The sequence below is a fragment of the Meles meles genome, chromosome 10 (genome assembly GCF_922984935.1).
Source record: "Meles meles chromosome 10, mMelMel3.1 paternal haplotype, whole genome shotgun sequence".
Taxonomy (NCBI): domain Eukaryota; kingdom Metazoa; phylum Chordata; class Mammalia; order Carnivora; family Mustelidae; genus Meles; species Meles meles.
Window position 1 is genome coordinate 49,987,773 of NC_060075.1, and position 19,585 is coordinate 50,007,357.

Here is a 19,585-nt window from a genome sequence, read left to right on the forward strand (position 1 = left end):
TACAGTCATTATTCAGCATGGAGTTTAGAGATGATGGTCTCAGTAGTCTTTGCCAGGAATGTGTTTGAAATATGAAGAAAACTATTTAATAGTTATTTACATTAAGGAAACTCATATCATATGTATTAATATGTTTCCTACAAATAGTCCTATTAACTAAAATCATATTTAGTTGGTAGTATGATTACATATGTTGGTTCTATTATTTAGACATCTCTTACTCAGTTTGTAGATTTTACAGGTGTGTATATTAGTTTCCAATGGCTGCTGTAACAAATGATTACAAATATAGGGGCTTAAAGCAAAACGAACATATCATCTGGAAGTCAGAAGTTGGAAATGGCCTTCGATGGCTGGAACCAAGCTGTCAGCAGAGCTTCATGCCTTCCAGAGGCTTCAGGGAAGAATCCTTTCCTGGCTTTCTCTAATTTCTAGAGGCCACCTGCATTCCTTGGCTGGTGACCCCTTCCTCTATCTTCAAAGTCAGCAGCACAGCATCTTGATATCTCTCTATGCTTCTGTTGTCACATCTCTTTTGCTCTGACCCTCCTGCTTCCCTCTTGCAAGGATTTCTGAGATTACATTGGGCCCACATGAGTAATCCAGGATAATCTCCTTATTTCAAGATCCTTACCTTGATCACCTCTACAAAGTCCCTTTTGCCATGTAAGATTACATATTCACAGGTTCTGGGATTAGGATGTGGACACCTTGGGCTGAGGGTCATTATTCTGCCTACTGCAGTGTGGTAGACTGGATTATTATTCCAACTGTTCATTCTCTCCCCAGAAGTAGCATTATACATCCGTACTCTTTGCAGTAATTTTGCAGTGTCTCACTGTGGTTAAGGAGTATGTCTCCACTGCTTGGCTCTGAGATTGACCATGCAACTTGCTTTGGCAAATGAGATTTTAGCAGTCATGATACAATCAAAGGCCTGAAAAGTGCTTGTGACTGGGCCTGTTTTCTTGTTGCTCTATCATTGCCATGAGAACATGCCCAAGGGAAGAGTCATGTGGAGTAGGACTGAATTGCCCTTCAGCTGACCATATGCCACTCCAAAGATCTCTGAAAATAAATAATAATAATAATATAAATTATTGTTTAAATTCAGTAAATTTGGGGGCACCTGGGTGGCTCAGTGGGTTAAAGCCTCTGCCTTCGGCTCAGGTCGTGATCCCAGGGTCCTGGGATCAAGCCCCATGTCGGGCTCTTTGCTCCGTGGGGAGCCTGCTTCCTCCTCTCTCTCTGCCTGCCTCTCGGCCTACTTGTGATCTCTGTTTGTCAAGTAAATAAATAAAATCTTTGAAAAAAAATAAATTCAGTAAATTTTGAGCTAGTTGTGCTTCATTTTTGTGGCAAGTACTAACTGGTACAGTGGAGTTCTTAGATTTTCCTCTTTCGTGAACTCCTCCATTTATGGTTATTTTATTGCTTTCTCTCAGGAGAGAAAGGTCAGAAGTAAGAGATGAAACTTGAGGTTATTCTGTGATTGAGTTGGATAGCAAAGATTTGATTGACTTGATTCATCATGGCCAATCAAGGCTGATGTGCCCCTAAGTAAACAAAGTTTTATTTAGTAGCTAGATTGTGAGTATAGTAGGTGTTAGGGATATGTACCAGAAGAAGATACAGACTTTTAAAAAAATAGCTTTTAGAAATTACATTACTGATAATGGTGTTATGAAAAATGATAAGTTATTGAAATCTTTGTGCTGTCTTCAATTGGATTGTGTATTCATAATGTAACTCTGATTTTAAAAACATAATTATTAGGAAAAAAGTTTAAGACTGTTAATTTAAGTTTGGGTAATATCTCTTGATTTTGTTTATTTATACTAGTGCTTCTCAAGCTATCTACAGTGAAAGAACACTTATTTCAGTGTTCCATATGAACACTGTTCCCCAACAAGTATATGGCTATATTTTATCTGAAAATATAAAAATGAAGAAACATAATAAAAAAAAGCATGTAATTTGGGGATGCCTCTGGAAGTCCTTTTTTTTTTGTGCTGGCAAGTTAATTTTTCTAGATTTTAAAAAGTATACATTTTGATTGTTCTGCATAAAAATATAAGAATACTTTTTTACCTGAGAAAAACTTAAAATAGCTATTACGAAAATCAAATGCTCATGGCAATATAAAGCAAACTGGCTGGCAAGGAATCCATTCTGGCAGTCCTTTTCCTCTTGTAGATGGTTCTTGGGGGAGGCACAATGTTTAAAGTGATAGTATGGTCTCAGGGTCAAAGGAAAGAATGAGAACAAGGAGGGAGGAAGTTGCCAACGGACAGCAATATATCTTCAGAATGCTGAACGAATGGACCGAGGGACAGCAAAGCCCAGCAGTATGGAAAACTGCATAATTCTTTCTATCCTTCATTGTGCCATTGACCCATCGGCAGCAGGCCACAAACTGTGAAGGCTGGGTAGATGTCAACAGTACTTCCTTTGCTTACCAAAATTTAGTCCATAAAATCATGTTAAAGTAGTCATCCAAACAGGAAAAAATAAAATGGCAAGAACTGAGATCCAGATTATTAAGTAAAATGTCATAAAATTATGCTTTTGGAGATGAGGGTAAAAATTAGCCTCGGGGCGCCTGGGTGGCTCAGTGAGTTAAACCTCTGCCTTTGGCTCAGGTCATGATCTCAGGGTCCTGGGATGGAGCCCTGCATCAGCCCTGCTCAGCAGGAAGCCTGCCTGTCTCTCAGCCTACTTGTGTGATCTCTCTTTCTGTCAAATAAATAAAATCTTAAAAAAAAATTACCCTCGGGGCGCCTGGGTGGCTCAGTGGGTTAAAGCCACTGCCTTCAGCTCAGGTCATGATCCCAGAGTCCTGGGATCGAGCCCCACATCAGGCTCTCTGCTATGCAGGGAGCCTGCTTCCTCCTCTTCTCTGCCTGCCTCTCTGCCTACTTGTGATCTCTGTCTGTCAAATAAATAAATAAAATCTTTAAAAAAAAATTACCCTCAAAACTTTGTATTATGAAATGGGATTGAACATGGATTTGATGAATGTATATATTTATATGTATATATAATACCCTGCATTTTTACATACATAAATATAATGTTTCTTTTTCCTATATCTTCTCCATCTCTTTTCTATTTAATCTTTTTTCCTCCATGTTTTATTGAGTTGTTTATGTTTTTATTATTGGTTTGTAGGAGTATTTTGTTTTTTACCTTTTGACCCCCTTCACCCATTTATCTTTTGAGTTAATATCTGTCTCTTCTTAATCATGCATTGAATTAGTGCATGTTCAGTCTCCTGCTTTGGTCCTGGTGGAATTGTATCTACTCTATGAGCAATTATTAACAGACCATGTTTACAATACTGTGAAGAATCTTGTTGTTACGTAGTTTTTGAAACCGCTTACTTCCATTTTCTCAAAGCAGATGCCATGGCTTCAGTGTTGTATTTGTGCTTTCTACAATATAATACATAATAGATAAAGTTTCTTATTTCAGGTGAGGAAATAAAATTAAATAATTTTAATATGAGAGCTAGAGTTCTTATTTAATTCTTGGAGAGTAAGGCATCAGCACAGAATCTAAGATATTCTTGTGGTCCATTACTTTTTCTGGTGCACCTAGATCATTAAGAAGCACACGCCTCAATGTGTTAATAACCTTATTGTGGTAAACATTGTATATTATATACATATATTAAATCATAACATTGTACACTTTAAACCTACACCACATTATATGTCAACTATCCTAAAAAACCTAGAAAAATAAAGAGAAATTATAATAACAATAAGAAAGCACATACCTCACCTACTTGTGAGAGGATGAGGACAAACGTGCTTAACTTTTTTGTCACTGTATTTAAGGCTGTTTATACTTAAGTGGACCTGCCTGGTAGGTTTCTCAGTTCATTTTTTTTTCAACCAAAGCTGAGATATATGAGAAAAGGACAAAAATAAAAGGGGTGGGGTGGGGAAGGGATGGGAGAATTACTGAGTATAGTAATATACAATGGAAATTATAGGCAAATATAACAAAGCAGTGCTTCAAGCCCTGTAATTTTTTTTTCCCTTTCTGTTTGCTTAGTAGTGGGACACTATGAAAAAAAGGGGGAATTTCCTTGAGAGTTTTAAAGTTTATTTAATTTTACTCTTATTAGTCTTAGAGTAGTCATTTGTAAAACACTACTGTTTAATATTGACAACTTTGAAAGTCACTGAAAAAAATTAAATGGCAATTTAATGTTAACAGCTGCTTATGGTTATCAAATCCATCAAAGCCCTTCATGAATATATTAGGCACAAACCCACAGAATTACTGTTGCTGAAGACAGCTTGGTATTTTCAAATTCCTAGTGAGAATAGATGTACTATAATAAGAAGGACTCTGATCACAATTTACTGTTTTGTCTTTATATAGAAAGAAATCTTGGCCTGTTTCTAATTATTTAATGTTCTAAAATCTTTGCCAACTTAGCTATAAAATGATTCTATAAGTGTATCTGAAAATTCTTTCCTCTGAATTTGAGTTTTTTTTAAAAAATAGCTACAACAACAAAACAGAAACAAAATAAAACTCCTGTAATAAAAATAATTAAAATTGAATAAATAGTTCACATGGAGCCAATTAAGACTCAGAGCCCAAATGTGAGTCTTCCAAAGTTTTATTAATAAGGCAGTCATGTTCTTCAGTTTCATTCTTCTAGAAGAGTATCTTCTCACTAAATGTTGGTAAGGATGTTGTCGGGGTTGTGGGGACCAGGGCTATCCTAAAGAAAGAGCAGGGTGTATAGCATAAAATATACCCATAAAGACTTTCCTTGCTTTACACAGCTAGTCCTAAACCATTCCTTGGAAGGCCTATGAAGCCCGCCTTCTTTCAGGGTGTTTTAAATTCCAAAACACTGTTTCAGTTACCTTTCATCCAAAGCCAGAGGGTGCTTAATCCAGGAAGACCCGACTGCTCAAATCAGTCTAGACTGGGGTATACAGGGAGATAGTTACCCAGCCACTCTCTTAAGTCTCTGATTGATGGAACTTTAGGGAGTGCGGGTCAGGGTCATCCTTGGGAGTAGGGTGGACTGGAAAGGCTTAAATTATGCTGAGTATTTTTTTTTAAAGTAACCTAAACACCTGATGTGAGGCTCAAACTCATGACCCCGAGATCAAGAGTTGCATGCTCTACTGACTGAGCCAGCCAGACAACTTTGGAAAGGCTTAAATTATACTAGTGACCTTGCAAATTATCTCTTAGGTTAAGCTCAAGGATAATTCTCTGTTAAGTCTCTTCTGAGCCAAAAATAAAATGGAATCTTTGAGGTTACTCAATTGGGACTCTGAGGTAGAAAGTAAAGATTTTGAGGAAAAGAATTAAGGGGGGAAAATCAAAAGTTCTTGTCTTTTTATGTACCTGTTCATAGGTCAAGTTAACCTCAACCAAACCACAGAGGAGTAAAACAGTTTACATGGAGATGAGGTGGTCTACATTCAATTTTATATACTATAAAGAGTGAGCATTTTCTTGGCATGTTCTTAGTGTACCTACTCTGGGGACCAAGCCTGATTAGTAGAAGGCAACACAAGGATATGGGTCCATCCCTTCTCTGGAGATCACCTGGATTACAGCACCAGATTATAAATCAAGATTGTGAGAGTAAGAGCCATACATAGTCCAAGAGGGCTAAAAGGAATTAAAAAAAAAAAAAGTTCCTTTACTGAAAGTAGGCAAAGTAAAAGACTTGGTGTCAGAACCCAGGCAGGAGAAACTTAGTTATTAGAACTATAGGATACAAAGCCAGAACCAGCTTACCACCAGAGCTGACCTTTCAATGGTGAGATCTCTAGCACAGAGATTCTAGAAAGGAGAAATTAACTTCACTTAAAGGGAGAAGGCTGTTACCTGGGGAGAGAACCAGGCAGCCTCCGAGAAGTCTAGAATGGACCTACCTTAATCTTAATTTGTGGAATTCAAAAGACATACAACATCTTGTTAAGAACTCAAGTCTGGGGGGTGCCTGGGTGGCTCAGTGGGTTGGGCATCTGCCTTCAGCTCAGGTCATGATCCTGGGGTCCGGGGACTGAGTCCCACATTGGGCTCCTTGCTCAGCAGGGAGTCTGGTTCTCCCTCTGCCTCTGCCACTCCCCCTGCTTGTGCAAGTGCTCTCTCTCTGACAAATAAATAAAATCTTAAAAAAAAAAAAAAAAGAACTCAAACCTGGTCTATATGAAGTTGCTTATTATTCTCATATTAAAATAACTGGTCAGGGCAGCAAAATGCCTGAGCACATGTTTGTGTATATGCAAATGAGATGGAGAGCAAAAGGGAATGAACATGTTTCCTTATCTTGTTAATAAATGATACTAGTAGGATTAATAATAATTATGACCTAAAAACTAGAGAGACAAGTTCGTGAACTGCATCTATCAGAATGTGCTGGTTTTGATGGGGTTCTGTGTCATATCTTTTAAGGCTAATTCCAGTGAGAATATAAATTTTTTTCTGCTGGCAACACACAATGATAAACTCATACCTACCGGCCCTCGAGGATTGCAATAAAGAGAGGAATAAGAATCTAGGAAATAAAAACAAACCTTCATTTTTGAAAATTCTTAAAAGAGCCCTTACTAGATGACTTGAAAGACACAATGGCTTCAAAAAGTTTTAAAAACGTATTAGGCTGCAAAATAAATACAAGATTTCAATTGCTTCTTTTGTCTAGTCCACTCTTTACATATAATAGTACAAGTGTGTGCTTGGTGGCTTCGCAATCTGTCAACCTACTTTTCCTGGAATTCCCTCTTATGTCTGTTTCTGGCTGGGGTGGGCCACAAAAGAGATATTTATTTATTTAAATTTTTATTTATTTATTCTTTTACTATGTTTGGTTAGCCAGGATCTAGTATATCACTGGTCACAAAAGAGATTCTTGTGTGAGATTTACACAACGTGACACAGTTGTCACCTTGTGGCTCCTGTACTGTTGCTTGTCTGCTGGTTCACCTGACTGGCCTGCGACACTGACCAGTCCAGAAAGCCAGGTAGGGCAAACTGCTCTATCTTTTTTTGGATCCTCCCTTGAGTTCTGACTCTGGAGTCAAGTGTGGGTTAACTCTGTAAGGAAGGACCCTGACTTCTGCGGGACATCCATACTATCAGAACCAGAGGCAGAAAGAGCTACCTGTGGTTTCAAGTGGGCTCATGAACATGGCCTATGCTTCTGCATTCCAGCTCATCATGAATCTCCTCTGTCTTCCCTTCCTGATTCCCTGCATTGTGAACTTCAAGCTCCAGCAACAAACGCAAAGGTAATAGTTTTAGCACATTCTTCTCTCTACACACCAGGCTTAGTCTGTGGGACCAATACAGTATGGCAGCAGCAAAGTGATGCCACTTCTGGGATTAAGTGATAAAGATATTGTAGTTTCTGTCTTGGCTGGGCTATCTCTTGGATTACTTGCTCTAGGGGAAGCCAGTTCCCATGTCAAAAGGACATTCAAACGGCCCTCTGGAGAAGTAGTCTACGTAGTGAGGAACTGAGGTCTTTTGCCAACAGCCAGAGGAATAGAGGACTGCAGCCAACAGTCCTGTGGGTGAATTTTCTATAAAGCTAATCCTTTAGCTATGGTTAAATCTTCAGATGACTGAAACCCAGCCTACAGCTTGACTGTAACCTTATGAGAGACTGAGATGGGGCCATCCAGCTAACTGCTCATGGATTCCTGACCATCAGAAGCGATGTGAGATGCTAGTATTTAAAGCTAAGTTTTGTTATGTGGCAACAAATAACTATACAATGTCTAAGTATAAAATATAATCTTTCTTTCACATGCCTATGAATGCCAAACTAAAGGAAGAATGCAGAGAAAAAAAGTAAATTGTGTTTTAGTTCATTGTTCTTCTTCAATGCTCATTTAGATTCTTTTAACCCTACACCTGTGGGCAAATACTTATTCAGCTAAACTAAATTTGAAAAACGTAAGGAAGTGGGTTAGCTTTAGTTATAGGGATATATATCTCTATATCTCTATATACATCTTCTTTGAATTGAAGGATCTCCTTTTGAGAAGACAAATCATGGGATTTTCCCCAGAATCTAGTCTGTTCTTTGTGGAATGGTAGGGAAGCTGTTACCCCTTTTACAGGTTGAGATTTAAAATTTCGTTTATTATTCTTTTTTACGTAATATGACTACTTTAAAGAATGTAAAGTATGATTTTATTTCCTTCCTTGTTTTTGTTAGGGAAACATTTGGAAACAGGAGAAATAAGAATATTTCTTCAGCCTCTCTTTATTTCTCTTTCTGTCTTATAATCAATTCCAGTAACTTTAACAATAAACAGTAAAAATGATAGAGTATACAAAGCATTGCCCAAGTGAATCCATCACAAACCTGTGTCTGAGAATGGCTTCCTAAGTAGGGGAAATGTGTTTCACACAAAAAGTCCATTTTCTGTTATTGCCTTTTTTATTTGGACTACTAGATGCTATATATTTTAAGGCAATCTTAATAGTTTCCTGTCTCTCACTAACAAGAATGACTTGTCATAATGAGCAGTGTAGACACTGTCCATTTGATCCACTCCAGAAAACTGTCTATATGATACAAGAGTAAATCACTTCAATTCCTTTGTGGAATGAGTGGAGTATAAATAAATAAATAAGACACAAGAATAAAGAAAAAAATGTGGTCAGTTCTATCAGAAGAAAACAAAGGATAGGAACATTTGGAGGTCTGGTTTAATAAAAAATGTGACAAGACAAAGAATTATATATGATAACTCTAAAGGAAAGTAGAATCCACACTAATATAAAATGTCCATGACATAATTTCTTCTTTCTTTAAGAAGGGAGATAATTTTGTAGTTTAAGAAGAATAATTCTCAATTCTTTGAAGTTGGAGGACCTATGTTGTAAAATAACTCTTTATTTACTTTTACCTCCACCAAAAAGAATTGTAATTTTCAGCACTCTTTCTATAATTTATCACATTTCTAAATCTGAGTAGGAATTTCAGATTCCATGTTAGGGAATGGATTTGTTTTCCAGGGAGTCTTTTTCATAGTTGTGTTGTGTGTCTTAGTTCTATTATAAAGTTTTTGTCTTGTTTTTTGCTTTTTTAAAGTTTATTTAAACTCGGGCTCATGACTCTGAGATGAAGCAAGTCACATGCTCTTCTGACTGAGACAGCCAGAAGCCCCAATTTTTGTTTTGTTTTGACAAGACTCCAACATGTTCTAATTTTTCCTTTTCCAATTAGTGTTTGTTGTATCTCTTACAGAATTATACAAAAATGTCATTGCAGGGGCGCCTGGGTAACTCAGTGGGTTAAGCCTCTGCCTTCAGCTCAGGTCATGATCTCAGGGTCCTGGAATCAAGCCCCACGTCGGGCTCTTTGCTCCATGGGGAGCCTGCTTCCTCCTCTCTCTCTGCTTGCCTCTCTGCCTACTTGTGATCTCTCTCTCTGTCAAATAAATAAAATCTTTAAAAAAAAAAGTCATTGCATTTGACCACTTAATTTTTTACTATTTCTGAGAATTTTGTTTGAAATATTAATAGAGCCATTACTTTATGTCACATTTAGGGTTCTAGGTGGGGATGAAAGGTTAAGTTACAACAAATTCTGTGCTGTATGGAGCTGGAAAATGGTAAAGTGATTCTCAAAATCAACTCTTAGGATCAGAACTGCCTGAAGGTTTACTTAAAATGGAAATACTCAGGTCCCACCCTAAATGGACAGAATCAGAATCTCTGAGAGTGGAACTTGAGAATCTGCATTGTTAATAAATTCTCCGTCATTCTAATAAAAACTGAAGTTTAAGGACTGTTGATCATGTGAGGGCCTCAGGGTAGAGAAATAAGCAATTTATACACCACACACCATACTACAATCTTCAAAATACAATAGTAGCACGAAGGAAAGGGCTCTGTCAGGGCAGCAGTTCCCATACTCCGGGAGGAAGACGGAATGCACCACACACACACACACACACACACACACACACACACTCTCAGAATATACATATATAGAGAATATACATATCCAGTGTATAGAACACACACACACACACACACACACACACACACACACACTTTAAAGGCACCAGAATGTGTCTTTTGGGTTTTAGAGAAACTCTAAGAAGATTTACAGGTAGAAGAGCTGCAATAAATATCTGTCGATCAGGTTGGAGCGAACACCTTTTATAATTCCATTCTACTAATCACCAGCAATTTTCTTTTTGATGCTTATAGATGGGACAATAGTATCTATGCCTTCTTCTTTTTTAACTCAAAAGGATAGTGACTAGAACTTCTCACTCTTCGTTCATAGTGGGGACGTCGCCCCAACAATAAGAATTAGGTAGAAAAGTAATTGAAGAGCCAATCAGCTCTCTGGAGCAGCTCCGGACGGCTTCTCAGGGAAGACTGGCGGAAGATGGGACTTGGTTACCTCATTCAATCGGACAAAGAAGGCCACAATAGTTTAGGGCCGCCGAAAATTCCTTGTGGGTTACCATGTGAGGTGTTAAACCTCGGCGGTGCTGACCTTTGGCTAGAGGTCCTTTAATCGGAAAATTAGGGTGACTGTGGATACCTTATTTTTCGGGAGCCTGGAGAAACGGTCCGCGGTTGTAGAGGTACCAGTAACCAAAATGGCTGCAAGGCGCTTCAGGCTGCAGATCAGGTGACGCAGCCCCAGTCCGCTCCCTTCCCACCAGCCGCTCCTCCCGCACCCTTACGTAGAGGTGGGTGCGGTCTGTTCAGAGGCTCCTTTCCGAGGCTAGGAAAACCATAGGACACATGCGCAGTTGGGCTCCTCTGGAGCTTCGGGTCTCCTCCCAGCCCATCGCCCCGCCCCGATCTGCCGGGCGGGGCTGGGCCGAGAGTCCAGCAGCTGCTGGCTAGGGCTTCAGGGACTTCCTTGTTGTGAGTCCCGGCCCCGCAGTGTCCGGACTCGTAGCACCGCTGTCCTTACCGGGACCGCTAGCCCGAGTCTAGGTCGCAGCCGCAACCTCAGCCCGCCGGTCCCCCTTTCAGCACAGGTCTTTCCCCGCACGCCCCGCGCTCCCTAACATGCCCAACCCCAGCAGCACCTCCTCTCCCTACCCCCTCCCTGAGGAAATTAGGAACCTGTTGGCAGGTAAAGAGCGGGGGGGGAAGGGGGCGGGCAACGCTGCTGGAGCGGGGGCGGGGGCGAGGGGATGGCGAGCCGGTGGGGACAGAAGCATTCAGCGTCTCTGCCCTCCCTCCCCACCCTTCCCGCGTCTCCCGGCCAGTGGGAGCAGGACTGGGAAAGGGGAAGCGGGGTCTGAGAAAGGGAGTGGGCGTGTGTTGAAATTTGGTTCAGGGGTGCTGGGGAAGCCCCCCTGGCTGGGCTACACTAATGGGATCACGACAGTTCTGTATGCATTGTGAGGACGTCGTGTGCGTGTGTGTGTGTGTGAGAAAGAGAGAGAAGAGAGAGGGAGGGGAGAGAGGGAATGATAATGAGTGCGTGTGTGAGAACTGGGAAGGGATCAGAAGTCAAAGAAGTTGTTCTTCGGGGGCCTGGCCAATGGAGAAGGGTGTAAAGATGCAGAAAGATGTCTGAGCTACAGGTGTTAGAGGTTGTGGGACGCAAGGTTTTGTCATTTCTAAAACTCTCTTTTTTCTTAAACGTTCATTGCGCTCATATTTAAGACTTTCAGAGAGGGCCTGATTCTCAAATGCCCACTTGTCTTTAGCCTGAGTAGCATGAAAACAAAAAAGGAAGTATGTGTTAAGGTCCAACTTCCTGTGTCACACGATGAAAGTACTTCATCTTTGCACCCTCATCTTCCCCTTTTCAGTTTTGAATGACCATTTATAGGAACTTACGTTAGGAGTTCAAGATGCGGTTCTTCAAGGATATTACGAATCCACTTCTAGCTCATGACTTTGCTAGAGAATGGAGATGTATATTTCTGCACAAAGTAGAGAACACATCTTTTCAGGGTAGCACAAATCTTACCCATCCTGATGCTCCGAAATTCTTACCATCATTCATTTTGTCATTAGGTCCATCAGAATTCTAGAAACTGAATTTCGATGGTTTTACTTTAGTTGTCTCAAGTATTTACCTTTAAATATTGGTCATGCATAGCTGGATTAGAAGAGTTTCTTTTAGATGTTTCTTACAAGTTGCTTATTTTAACTTTAAAAAATTAATATCTAAAATGTGACATTTAAATAATAAGTTGCTCTTATAGTGTGAGACCAAATCTCCTAATATGCTGTTTTGCTCGTTAGCATCATGAATATGATTAAGAGAATAAAACCAACAGCGTATGAATGCAGACTCAGGTTTGTCTAAACACGATTACAGTGTGATAAATGCATTTGTGGTGGGATAGTATTTTACTCTTAAGAATGCTTATTTCATTAATGGATACCACTAAGAGAAATATAAAGAACTATAAAGACTAATTTGAGGCAGCCTTTATTCCACTGTATGAGAGTTTCCCACGAGTACTGATTTTTGCTACAGTTAACATTTTCATTGTTACAATGCTGGAGTTTCGTGTTTAGGATACTATTTTAATAGCCAGACGGGAGAAGTGTTTATCATTAAGTACAGACCTCTGGGTGCACACCTTTAAAAAGCTTGAGAGCTCCAACAGGAGGCAGTTTGCTATTTGGGTCCATAATCATACTTTTGTCGATAGTATGACATATAGGTTATGAGACTCATTATATTCTGATTCCCATAAATTACAAATATTTCATGTGACCCTTATATACGTATATAATTTGCTGAAGGCTTAGAATTACGTAATATTTAAATTATCTACCAATGCTAACTTCCTATATACTTAGCCACGTCTCTCTCTTTAGTCAGTTAATATACCTGCATAATCTCTGAAATGAGTGTTTTAAAAGTCATCTTTAAAAGTCCAGTTTTCAAAACTGAGGGTTGCTGGGGGGGAGGGGGTAGGGAGAGGGTGGCTGGGTTATGGACATTGGGGAGGGTGTGTGCTATGGTGAGTGCTGTGAAGTGTGTAAACCTGGCCATTCACAGACCTGTACCCCTGGGGCTAATAATACATTATATGTTAATAAAAAATAAATAAATAAAAGTCAAGTTTTCAGTATTTCATATTAAACAAATCACATGTAAAACACATAAAGTGTTAAAAACAAATATGAAAATTAAAAATATTAAAATTTAAAAATTAAAATTAATCTTAAAATTTGGCTTATACTTTATATTCAGAGGACATTTTCAAGAGGTATGAATTTGAGGGAATATCTATCTATACTTTTCAAAGAAACTAGTGTTTTTCAGTTTTCTTTTTTATCATTCAAATGATATGATTAACATCATTCAAAGAAAGATGTTAACATTTGTGTTTGACTGTAATTAAAATCTTTTTGGAGATAGGAAAGGTTTCAAGAATAAAGGTTCTCAGCAGCTTTTTCACATTTTCCATCCAAAACATTCTGTTGGGATTGTGCATGAGTATTTGAGTAATTCAAGTGTTTTGGGTAATAGTATGTGGTTAGATTTAAGATTAGTACAACTATAGAGGGAGAACATTGGTTTGAATTTTAGAGATTACTGCATTACCTGGTACTTTCTTTGAAACTAAGAAGGAGGTATTAGTAGTGATGGTTGTAGTTAATAGTTGAGTACTCTGAGAATGCTTGACACCATGCTAGAATTCCCATGTAGAGAAGATAAGGACCTAAACTTTTCAGGCACTTAAAATCTTTGTCTACAGAAAAAAAGAATGTAAAATCAAGAGATAACGCCTATCAAAATAATATTGCTCAGACAGTTCCCTTTGTGTTCTGTTTGCCTATTACCCAAATCATTGTATGTCCTGTGTTAAATGCTTGACATTTCGACTGCTTGATAGAGATAGGTGCTCAATGTATTCTTAGCAGTTTATATTATTTTCTTTCTCTTTATTTTTCTTTCTAATTATAGCAATTTTAGGCTTCCCTTCACTAATCTCCTCTCTTCTCATTCTTTCCCCTCTAAAACATTCTATAGAAATGCAAAACCCATAGATGCTATCATTCTTAACTCACATTTAATGGTACTCTTGAAAAAGTGGCTATATGGTTTTGACTGTTAGTGATACATATTTCTCTGGAATCAGTATATTAAATCTTGACTGCCTATACTTCTTATAAAGGTGTTGTATTGTTCTTTTGTTACGTGAATAGAAAAAAAGTTTATAGATTTTTGTTAAAAGCAAATTTTGAACTGCCTGTGCGCTATAGACAATCTTTCATTTTTTTTCCCACAACAATGGAAGAACAGGTTTAGCCTGGATAATTGGAATCAATGGATAATTTCAGATCTTGCCCATTTAATCTTTTCCTACATCCAAATATTTTGACTGGGACAACAGCAAGAATAATCTTGATTTATGTGAGTTGTTCCTCCAGTCAGGCGATAAAGTGAGAGGAAATAGAACCACGGGTTCCCAACCCCCTTCATTTGTTTAATCATCCTTTGAATACTGCAGTGTTAGTAGTTTGCAATCAGATACTTGTTTTAGGACAACATGTTTGAAGGGAAAAGCTGTAAGAGGATGTAAGTTTCTTTTTATTAAGTTAGAAAATGAAACCAATGCTAATAGGAGAAAATAGTGCTTGTCAGTATTCTGAAAATCTAAACAAACAATAAACAAAGTGGCTATATGGTTTCTCCAAAGTGACCTTGAGTTTCTGTTTTGTTTTTGTTTTTGTTTTTTTTTCCACAGGGCAGTCTTGATTAGAAATACTGCATTTTTCCCTACTGGGGATTTCCAGAACATTTTTTTCTTTTTTTTTAAACTTCACACATTAAAATGCATAATCCCTTTAGGGGCACAAGGTAAAAGAATGCAATTCCGCTGAAATAGAGGGGGAATTTTTTCAGTGCTAAAAATAGTATGGTTTGACTGCCACCTTTCTTAAATTCCATTTATAATTTGGTCAATATTTTGGGTTTATTTTTCCTATGAGAATTATTTATGGTACACCTGGTGTCCCATAATTTGCTTCTGGGGCCTTGGCTGAGTATGTAAAGGGAAGAGTGCCACCTACTGAGTCACCAATAGTCACCTACTTCTTTAGCACCTGCATTTTCCTACACAGTGAGAACAAGCCTGCCCCATTTTGGCAGTGATAACTAATGAGCATAAAGGTGCTATGAGGACATTTGATCCCAAAGCGAAATCAGTTTATCATGCCTCTAAGGTTTTCTCTTCAAGAAACGGGAACATATGTTTGTAAATCGAAATTATAAATCAAAATTTTATCAAAATCAAAATAAAAAAATTATTTAAAAAATTATAAAAAAATAAAAAATATATAAAAATAAAATTCTTATTATGGCTCAAATAACATAGATGAATTAAGATGTGATGTTAAGAAAATTATTTTCCTATATTAAGCATATAATATCCTACTTATTCTTGGGAGGGGATCTTTGGCTGGCTTGTTTTCCAACCTCACTTTCCATTGAAAGTATTTTCATCTCTGATATGTACAATTTTTATAGTTACTCAACCCAAGTTATCACTGGGTTTCTTTTTTTTAAAAAAAGGCATCTAAATATATTAAAAAATGAGAAAAAATTACCAAATAGGTTTATCTCTACATTAAAGTATTACTAGAAGGAAGATAGAAACAACAGCGTAGGAAAAGCCTCTGGTGATTTGAAACACACTTCAGTTGTCTCTCATAAATTTAAGATTAAGTGTCATATATGGGTGATAAAAGTGGCATAGGCTACTTTTTATATACTCATTATTCACTTAGTTTGTCTTTTTCAATTAAAGCCAAGTCTATCTTTTTCATTCCACTGAGTTTACATTTCTTTTTCAATCACATACTGAACACATTACAATAGATGCTACCTAACAGTGAATATAGTGTAAATCTCAGACTAATGTGTTATTCACTGTGGCTTCTTTGAAAATGCGTGGTAAAAAGACTTTGATTATTATAAGGTGTTATTTATCAAGAGTCATCTTTTAGAGGGGAAACGTGTTCATCTATATTCTTCAACAGCCCAGTTTTCTGTCAAAATAAATCATGGAGCCTTCAAAGCCAATTTTGAAAATTTTGTCAGATGATTGAATTGTAAGACTCAGGACTGTTTCCCTTATGGTACTATGAGAACTTCTTGTGCTTGTTCATGTCTCTCTCATGTTTAGAAAATCCACAGTTCAACCATAACCTATAAAAGTGCTATGTAATCAGGGAAAGACATTGATTAGAGAATCAATAACTTTTCACTTAGCCATTTTCCAACTTTGGGCATTGGCTCTATTGATCTACATGTGCCCAGTTTAATTGATTTTCATGTTTTTACCAGTAGGTATTTGGTCCGACTGTACCCCCCTTTTAACAGAGAAGAACAGCTTATTTTTTCTTTTGTTCTGATGTCAGCTGGGATTCTTACCATATTGAGTTTTGTAATAGTACCTTAGTGAATACATAGTAAAACCTGGCCCAATTCATAAAGTAAGGAAGGTGTGGAATTCAGTAAGTAAAGCCATTTGGGGGTGAGGTGTGATTGTTTTTACACTTGCGTTACTGATCTGGAGCTGAGCAAATGGTAGTGGCTTCAGTCCAATTCTTGGCCCTCTCTCCTGTACAAGTCAGGCCATCTCGGAGGCTGTGTGTGTGTGTGTGTGTGTGTGTGTGTGTGTGTGTGCAGGCAAGCCTTCTCAAGGTGGTATTGGGTGGTCGGGAGAGGAGGCAGAAGACATCATCAGGTACTACCTTTGTGACTAATTTCCAAGCTCCCTGGAAGTCCTATTCCAGGCTGCTTGCTGGTCAAGCATGGTGAGGGCAAGTGGCCAAACCTCAGCTTTCTTCAAGAGCGGGAACCTAGGTACTGAGCTTTCAAAGAGTGGCAGGTTTTTTGTTTTTGTTTTTGTTTTGTTTTTGCCAGAATTTAAAAACGGTTCTAACCTTTTGTGGTTTCAAGTTTTTCACTGTGTGATCCATATGGAAGGTGGTAGAAAGCAGTTAGCATCTCTCTCTCTCTCTCTCAGATACCTGTCCTAGCCCCTCCGACTATAGGGAAAGACGTGGGAGGTAGGCAGTTTTTCTGGGAGTCCATACCTACAGAAAAAATAAAAGAGGAAATTAGAATGCCATTCCGTGGTTTGGTGTGTGCTGTGTTTGCCTCTTAGGGGTTGTGTTGGCTTTTGAGAGGTTTCTAACTTAAACTGAGATTGCTGAGCCAAGACATGATGTCATCTTTTAATGTTGTTTTCAGACCTTAACAGTTATCTACAGAGCAGTTGTAAGTCTGATCTTCTGAGGGCCCTCTCCCCCAGATCTTTACAGTTGTACCGGGAGATAAGGTTTATTCTTGGCAGTGTTAAGGTGTAAAAGGAAGAAAAATCACCACCACATTTACAGTCTCTGGGATAACTTTTTCCTTGGTGATGACTCAGGGGCAGAACCTGATGGAGACGAGCCTAATTCTGGGGTTAAATGCCAGCAGCGCTGACCCGCAGCCTGAGTGGCTGCGGGTGGGGTGGTGGTGGGGGTTAGACCTGCAGCGTTGGGGCTCCCTGGAACTGTGCTTTCTCCGCGTGGGCTGGCGGGGTCCCCAAGCTTGGATGAGTGCGTGCCTGTCTTGAGACCCCTCCCTCTGAGGAAGAGGAATTCTGACTCGCCAGACAGAGAGGCTGGGGAGGAGGCAGGCTGACCTTTTCTTACAATCAAATTACCACTGTTCCCCGAATTACAGGCAGTTTGGAGTCAGTGAAATCTACATATCAACTGAGGGACACGACCCCTAAAGGAAGGTAGAAGAGGGCTAACGCGCTTGCTAGTTTACCGTTTGCAGGGCTACTCAGAGCACAATAAAAAGCTTCAAATCTCTTCTCCAACCAGCTAGAAGAGCTCTTGATTCGTCCAGGACTTTTATTGCCCGCTTTTGAAATATTACCCTGGCTCTGAGCTACAAAGCCGCAGATCCAGTTCCATTTGTCTGGCGGGGGCGCTGCCCCAAACCCGTGCTCCCAGCTCCCAGCTCCTAGGACGGGAATCCTGGGGGTTTAACACTCCCAAGTGTCGAGTGTTCGAGGACCGCGGAGCGGAAGTGTCCCCCAGGAAAGCCCGGAGTAACATCTGAGCGCTCGCCCAGTCTTTGCGCTGGGCAAGCAGGGTCCCTGTTTTGCGCAGGGACGTGGCGGAAGGGTCCTCCGCGCATCCAGAGGGTGTCGGTGCCTGGAGAGGCTGGTTTTGTTCAATTCGAAAATAAATGGGCACATTGTGGATTTTAAGAAATAGCCCCGATATCAAAAACTTCAAAACCGACGGAATCTGTGGGCACCAACAAATGAAGATTTCAGGAATTCAATTCCACTTTCAAGTTCCTAACTTATTTGTTAAAAAAGAAAAAAACACAAGAAAACAGCAAAAACGGTTCTTTCACTCTTCTTCTCTCCTTGGGAAATAATTAATTAAAAAATCAGTGTTTATTAAATCTTTTTAGTTGCCTTAAAGCCCTTTTCTGGGATTAGTTTAAGAATAAATGCATCAAGATTACTCTGAAACTACAGATGTTTTCCCTTGCCAGATCTCGGAATCTTCTCCCCCTCAACAAACAACACGGTTCTCCTAGCAGTCTCACACTCTTTCAACAAGCATTTCCTCATAAAATAGCGTGGGTCAGATTTTTAAAAATATTTTTTGGGAGTGTTAGGAAACCCTGTATAGAGCATTGCAGCTTTTTCTGTTTTCTGAGTTTTTATAAAACTGAAACGACCTTTTAAAGAAATAACTCTTGGGCTGTAATTCCTTCTCCTATTGCTTCCGGAGATAGAAAATAGATCCTGTTTGTTTAAATTTGAATTGTGTAATGAGAATGTAAAATAGGCAATTAAATACTTGTGGATGAGGGAATTAAAGACAGACACTGAGTGAGAGTAACATTAAGCAGACTATTCTCCAGTCTTTGTGCCGGAGACTCTCCCAAGTATTGAGTCCGGTTGGATGAAAGAATCAGCAGTAGACGTGCTACATCTTCCCTTATTCCACTTTTTGAGTAGGTGTCCTGTCACCATCTCAGAGAAGCCAGTGATCTCCATTTCAGCTAATGTCTGAATGGCCAAAGGTTGCTTGTTTCCGTGGGTACAAAATTAAAGAGTTTAAAGGAGAGTGCTTGTGTGTGTGTGTGTTTGTGTGTTTAAGTAAGTTTCATTATTTTGAACTCACTTTAGAAGTCTGGCTCTAATTTGCACTGGTTATGGATTATGTCTATATATTCTCCTCTTCAAAATATGGACAGCTTAAGTAAAGAGAAGCTGTGGCATTTTGCTTTCATTTTGTTTTGATACTTACGTGTAATATTAGTCAGTAATGGACTTCAAACCAGAAAGCTATTTAAAAAAATTATTCCAAGATTAGATTTTAATTCTTTCACTTGTCATATTGATTTAGTGAAAAATGATCATTATACATTTATTATGAATGTTTGGGATAACAGTTTAATCACCTTTGCTTATTGGATCAAGATACTATTGTAATGAAGAATTTAAAAATCGATTACAACATTCTATCTCAAATACTGGGTTTTAAATTGTTAATTATAAGTACAGTTGAAAGACTATTGTAGTGCTTTGAATTAATT

The 19,585-nt window shown here is 38.8% G+C and overlaps 1 protein-coding gene across 2 annotated transcripts in view; it reads left to right on the forward strand.

Moving 5' to 3' along the window:
- Nucleotides 1–10,845: 10,845 nt before the first annotated feature.
- The window catches only part of SKAP2 (src kinase associated phosphoprotein 2), a 167,027-nt gene continuing 158,287 nt past the window's right edge, over nucleotides 10,846–19,585 (forward strand). For both annotated transcript variants that reach the window (XM_046020903.1, XM_046020904.1), the window contains exon 1: nucleotides 10,846–11,113. In XM_046020903.1, the coding sequence (XP_045876859.1) occupies nucleotides 11,047–11,113 (67 nt within the window). In that variant the 5' untranslated portion in view covers nucleotides 10,846–11,046. The remainder of the gene's footprint in view (nucleotides 11,114–19,585) is intronic.